The following is a 6,108-nucleotide window of genomic DNA, read 5'->3' as shown; positions in this document are numbered from 1 at the left end:
GGTCAATGTCTTTCAGGATGACCTTGATGGCCCCGTGCTCATGCAGCATGTGGTCCCTGGGTCAGGCAGAGCGGTGCGGAGGGTGTCAGGGGTGGTGGGAGAGCTGGCCCCCGTGAGACCACCTGTGTTTGTAGCTGCTATTGGGGTCGGATATCCAATGTTAGTGCAAACGCAAACCCTCCCTGTAAAAAAAGGTGGGCGCTGCCGGCGCTGATAGCAATTGCCATCCGCAGCATATGACATGCCAACCCCCTAAACAACGGCGCTTGTTGGTGCGGACACGTCCACCCAGGCCCTCCCGACGCCCACCTGCTGCCCTTGCTGATGTTGTGCTTGATCATTGCGGGGTACAAGACCTCCTCCTCCGCCAGGGCGTGCACCTACATGCAAAGCCGCCCAAAACATGAGGTAGGGAAGTGATGTCATCATGACATCTTAAAAAGCATCAGACAGGCGGCCAGGGATTGCTTTCAAGGACAGGCACAGCGAATAAGAGTGGCCTGGGACAGACCGCCCATCTGAGCTCGTTTGAGAGGGGCTTGAGAACGGGCGTCGGCGGCAAACCTGCCCAGACGTGTGTACTGCCGAGCTGAGGGGAAGGAAAGTACTGGGCAAGCAAATTTGGTTGCGCGGCCGGATGTCTTTGCGCCATGAACGCTCCGCAAGTGTCTTCAGGCATGCAGCATGCCTGGGTGAGACTCACCGTGAGGTCGTGCACGATCTGGTGCCTGATCTGCTCCCGCTGGTCATGCGTCATGCCTGAGCCCTGGAGCAGCTCCTGGTAGTGCCACAGCCTGGGATGGATTTGGATGTATGTGTGTGTGTGTGTGTATGCCACAGCTTATTCGTGTTTGTTCCTGCGTGTGGCTGGACATGTGTGCTGTACTTCGTTTGAGCAGTGCAGGAAGTGAGCGAGAGTGCAGAGCACTTTGTCAGCGGGGGGTGGGCTCAATTTTGGGCTTAAGCCAGGTCACATCAAGTGCAGCACGCGTCCAAAGCCACCCGCTAATGCTTCACAAGAACACTCGCTTGCATGACGACCACAGGCCAAGCGCATACTCCAGGCGTAGGTAAACATGCAAGTGGCGCTTGCAAGGTGGGCAGCATCCAATTGCCTGCGCAACTGCACGCGTCGCGGGCGCGACCACCCCGTCGCCTCCATCCGAAACGCCCTCCACACCGCAAACACTATCTCCACGGCCAGTCGGCCCAGTGGCCGGCCCCAGCCGGGTCGTCAAGTCTGTGCCTAAGGACGCCAAGGCATGCACATTTATTGGGCGCCCGCGTCGCGCCACTTCACGCCAGCCGCCCGTCGCCTTGCGAATCCCCCCCTGCCGCCCACCTCTGGTGATCCTGACCGATGGCTGCGACAATGCTGCGGCCGCTGGCCGAAGCACCATCCCTGTCGGCGGCCGCGCTCCGCCCGTCCGGCCCTGCGCGGCAGGCGCCGCCGCGCTGCGCGGCGGCACGCCTGAGGATATGCGGGCGGGCGGCCGCTGCGTCAGCCCTGGCGCTGGCCTGAAGGGATGGAGGCGTTCGGAAAGCGAGCATAATGACAAATGCGATTTGGAGCGGCAACGCGGTTGAATGAAGTTTGATTGTGTTGCTTGGGTATGCGAAATGGCGATTCAAGGTGTTGCGTGGAGGGCATGGCAGGTGTGTGAGGGGTTGAGTGACGTCACTCTGACTCGCGGCTACGGCCAGGGGCTTCACGAATGCCGCCGCCAACTGCTGTGCCACCAGGCCCCAGCGTGCGCAACTATCCAGCTGTGCAGTTGCAGAGCTGGGGCTTCAGTGCACCATTGCTAGGAGGAGAAGCGCGGCATTCATCCGATAACTTGCAGCCGTGTCTGCCGTCTGCGTTCGCTCGTTTCTTGGCCGAGTTGTGTCTCTTGCACCAGGCCAGCTCGCGCACGCCCGAGCCTTGAGGGGTAAACTTGCAATGTCAGGCCGGCACGGAAGGCCCACAAGCACCAGCAGCCCAGAAGATTTGGTAGCCCAAAGGTGTGGGTGATCTGCGGCGGGGCGTGCCTGCTGTCCTGGGGGCGCCGCGTTTGGGACGATCAGTAGGCTGGCTGGCTGGGCGGGCCCGAACCACAAGGTGCGCGCTGCCTGAGGAGCCCATCAGCAGCGCTGCGCCTGCATACTCCACAGCTTGAGGTGCAGGCACTTCCCCTATGCCGGCCACCCCGCGTCAGCCGCGACGCCCGAGCGCCGTCCCCGACGAACCACCTTTGGTGCTCGAAGTGTGACGCAGCGGTGGGTGACGCACCAACAGCAGTGACACACCAACAGCGTCTTTGATGGCGGCGTTGTGTATTACCAACGGCATTATCCTGAATTGGATTGTCCGAATTGATCAGACGCGGTCTGTGCAGCGCGTTCGTCGGCTGTCATCAGTGCGCAGCAGCAGACGGGTGAACCGCTGCTTTTTTTGGCCGACCAGGATATGTATTTGATGTAACAGAACCTGTGATTATCGTTCCTAGCAGTGGCAGGCCCCGTTATATTGCAGGCCGAGGGGCGGCACCACGCCGCGCACGCCGGACGGCTGCCCAACGGCGCTTGCGCCCGTCCGCCGATCCGATATGGGCTGCCCACGGGAAGATATGCGCCTCGCGCCGGCTGCTGTCGCTTTTGCGCTCCTCGCGATGGCAGCAGCTGCCGCGGCTGGCTCCGCCACACCACTCGGGGTAACCGGCACAGCCCAAGCAACAGCAGCTGGGAGCGACCATGGAGGTTGGGTACCCCTGCAGCTGGTTCCCGGTGTGCGGTCGCGCGTCTTGGGGCCGGCGCACTCGGCGCGGGGCCGCGAGCTCAGTGAGGTGGCGTACGTGCTCGACGGCGGCGTGAAGGTGCGTTGAAACCGCGCTCGCTCGCCCTTGCTCTGCCCAGGACGCGCCCCCATCCAGCAGCGCACCCTTCCGTCAGGCATCGCACAGGGGCACGCCCGCAATTTTCATCACGGTCCCATGTGGGGGCGCGTGCCTGCCTTTGCCCAAGACCACTGTTGCCGCAGAACATGGTGGCGGGCCCATGCCTCCTCACTGCCCCCAACACCACGACAGGTCGGATACTACTCGGCGCCCATGCAGCTGGGGTCCCCCCCAAAGACGTTCACCCTCATCCTTGACACCGGCAGCAGCGTCACGGTCGTACCCTGCAAGTCCTGCAAATGCGGCTGGCACCAGGCGCGCACCTGACGCATTTGGTCTGCATGCGAGCGGGGTGCGGAAGCGGCGCTGCGCCAAGGCTGTTTGGGCCCCGCGGATTGGAGGCATCCCCGCCATAGGCGCGAGTGCAGCCACCGTGCTTCAGCACGCGTCACCCGGCGCGTCGCCTGCCGCGCCCATGACGTTTGACCGCAGGGCCCCACGTTTGACCCGGACGCGTCAGTCGGCGCGCGGCCCGTCACATGCGACGAGGGGTTCTGCCCCAAAGCAAAGTCGACCTGCGGCGACAGCCCTTCCACTGCAGCCTGCGAGGTTGGTCGCGTCGCCGCCCTCATACCGTGCCGCTCTGCAGGGCGATGCGGCGCAATAGGCTGCGTGCTCCGTGACGCCCACCACTCCCGCCGCAAGCGCTTGGCGCGCGTCTCGCCGGATGCCAGCTTTTGCCCCTCCCTTCTCATGCATACGCGAATAGCACGTCACCAATAGCACTGCATTGCTGAGCGGCGCCCGCCTCCTGCCTCCGCCGCCCGCCACCAGTTTGGCAACAGCTATGCCGACGGCGACCAGAACGGCGGCCCCTTCCTGCGCGACGCGCTGCTGCTGGCGCGGCCGGGGGCGGCCCCCGAGGTCCTGAAAGACTTTGTTTTTGGATGCGCCAAGTACCTATCGGTGGGCAGGGCAAAACTCTCACACTGACAACGCCGGATCTTTGTGTGTCGCAAGTGCTGGGAGCACACCGCTTGACAGCTGCGCAGGAGGGCGCATGTACGGGGCTGTGCAGCTTGGCGGCAACCATCCTGTCAACCCCCCTGCGGCGGCGCCTGCGCCTGCGCCTTTGCTGCCCCCTTCTTGGAGCTCATGCAAACGCCATGTGCATCTCTGCCAACCAAAGACAACTTTGTTTTCCAACCCACCGCAGGGGCCGCTGGTGCACCAATACGCAGACGGCCTCGTGGGCCTCTCAATGGGGCCCGGCGCCCTGCCCCCCCAGCTCGCCGCCGCCGGCGTCGGCGGCCGCGGGTCGGCCCCGGGCACCTTCACGCTGTGCCTCAGCCGCGCAGGCGGCGCGATGGCGCTGGGCAAGCCCGCGCGGCCACCGGGGGCGGCGTCCATGCAGTATGTACCGCTGCTGCCGAGCCCCAAGGGCTTCTATTTGGTCCCCCTGGATTCGATCATTGTAGCCGGCAAGCCGCTCGCCATCGCCGGGGTGAGGCGCGCGCCGGCAGACGTCGGCTGACCCCGCGTTGGGCTGCTTTGTTCGCGTTGCCGCATGGGGCGCGGTGTCCACTGAGGATTGGTTGGGGAGGCAGGCGTGGGGGTGTGAGGGGGCAGCTCGCCACCACCCGGGCCGTGCGCCTCTCCCATAGCCTTGCGTTGACCGCCCGCACCCTGCCTCGCGGCCCGCGACCACGGCAACCGACACGACGGCATGCCGCCCCTCAACCCTTGCTTGAAGTATCCCGCGCCATGCTCACCTCAGTTGAAGGCATCAAACGCCGGGCGCCAAACCACGCCCCTGCTTCCCGCACCCCGCGCCCCCGCAGGACCCCCCCAAGTCTCTCCTCCTGGACAGCGGCTCCACCTTCACCTACCTACCCACCCTCGCGTACAAGGCCCTCGTCTCCGCACTCAACGCCGCCCTCGCGCCCCTGCAGCCGACGACGGACGTGCGGCTGCCCCGCAGGTCCCTGCGCCAGGTGTCCGCGGGCACAGAGACAGCGATCCTGGATTATGGCGGCATAGAGACCGAGCAGGACACCGGTGACATCACCGGCAGGGAGGGGCCGGGGCCGGCGGCGGGGAGTGTGTTTGTGGATCAAGACCCCGGGGATGCCTCGGACTCTGAGATGTGCTGGACGCTCACGGGGCCGGGGACAGCCCAGATCATGTGGGTGGCTGGGTGGCTGAGTGGGGGGCACACTCGCAGTATGTGCATGTGTGTGGGTTCTAGGGGGGCGGGGCATGTAGCATGTTGCACAGTGCGTGATGAGGGTGGAGGTGCGAGGTGCACCCACGTGCACGCGTGCGTGCGTGACGCGCAGTGCGGCGCGCCCTTGGCCGAGCGCGTGCCGAGACCACCGTGCGCCTGCGCCTGCGTGCGGCACGGGCCCCATGCCGGCGCCCCTGCACCCACCCAAACCGCACCCAGGACTGAGTACGACCTCGAAGGCGTGTTTCCGAACCTCGAGCTCACTCTCACCGGCGGCGTGACCCTCAAGCTCCCGCCCTACCGCTACGCCCACGTCGTCGCGAAGACCAAGGGCAACGCCAGCGTCAAGCCGCGCGCCTCTGTCTGCCTCGGCGTGTTTGATGGAAACACGGCCGCCATCTTTGGGGCGTGAGTGGCCGCGCGGCGCGCGCCGCGGGCCCACGTGCCTTGGCTGCGGCCGCGGGTGCCTGTGTCAGTCGTGGTGCCCTTGCGGCCTTGAGGCAGGCCGGCGACCTGGGCGGGCGTGGGGCGCATGTCGCCTGCACACGCAGCGGGTCCTCTCCTGCCTGCTGCGCCCTGGCCGCCCCCGCCCGTCTTGCCTCGCCGCACACCCCGTCACGCCCTCCCCTCCCCTGGTCCATCCATCGCAAACCCCCGCCCAAAAGGATCATGATGCGCGACACGCTCTTGGAGTTTGACTGGGCCGGGCCGGCCACCAAGCGCGTGGGCTTTGCCCAGGCCGACTGCGGATGGCTCGCGAACGACTTCTCACGCGGCTCGTGACGTGGCCCGGCGGGCCGGCGCTGTTATGGACGCAATCACGAGCGCGCCGCAGCGCGCCATGCGGCGGCCCTGCCGCCGCGTCCCGCTGATGGCGATGAGGCCGAGGCGCCTTGCTTGGAAGGGTGGCGGCGCCGGAACCGGCGGGGTGGCGGTGCCGGGGCGCGTCAGGGCGTGGGGTTGACATGTTAAGCGACAGGATCCCTTGGAATGGGGCCGTCCCCA

At 65.9% G+C, this 6,108-nt stretch overlaps 2 protein-coding genes across 2 annotated transcripts; one reads left to right on the top strand and one right to left on the bottom strand.

The window, feature by feature from the left end:
• Positions 1–1,342: 1,342 nt before the first annotated feature.
• MNEG_5418 (hypothetical protein) lies at positions 1,343–1,551 on the bottom strand (the record flags this gene model as incomplete). The annotated part of the gene is made up of 1 exon (XM_014046109.1): positions 1,343–1,551. A coding segment is annotated over one exon (209 nt), but the record flags the coding sequence as incomplete, so codon positions are not given.
• A 1,100-nt stretch (positions 1,552–2,651) lies between these two features.
• Positions 2,652–5,515, top strand: MNEG_5417 (Aspartic proteinase nepenthesin-1 precursor, putative; the record flags this gene model as incomplete). The annotated part of the gene is made up of 7 exons (XM_014046108.1): positions 2,652–2,855; positions 3,069–3,152; positions 3,369–3,485; positions 3,711–3,842; positions 4,093–4,380; positions 4,718–5,061; positions 5,323–5,515. The coding sequence occupies 7 exons, from the start codon at positions 2,652–2,654 to the stop codon at positions 5,513–5,515; spliced, it is 1,362 nt and encodes a 453-aa protein (XP_013901562.1).
• Positions 5,516–6,108: the final 593 nt, after the last annotated feature.

The sequence above is a fragment of the Monoraphidium neglectum genome (assembly GCF_000611645.1).
Source record: "Monoraphidium neglectum strain SAG 48.87 unplaced genomic scaffold scaffold00805, whole genome shotgun sequence".
Taxonomy (NCBI): domain Eukaryota; kingdom Viridiplantae; phylum Chlorophyta; class Chlorophyceae; order Sphaeropleales; family Selenastraceae; genus Monoraphidium; species Monoraphidium neglectum.
The sequence above is the reverse complement of the archived record's forward strand: the minus strand, read 5'-3'. Positions and strand labels throughout refer to the sequence as shown.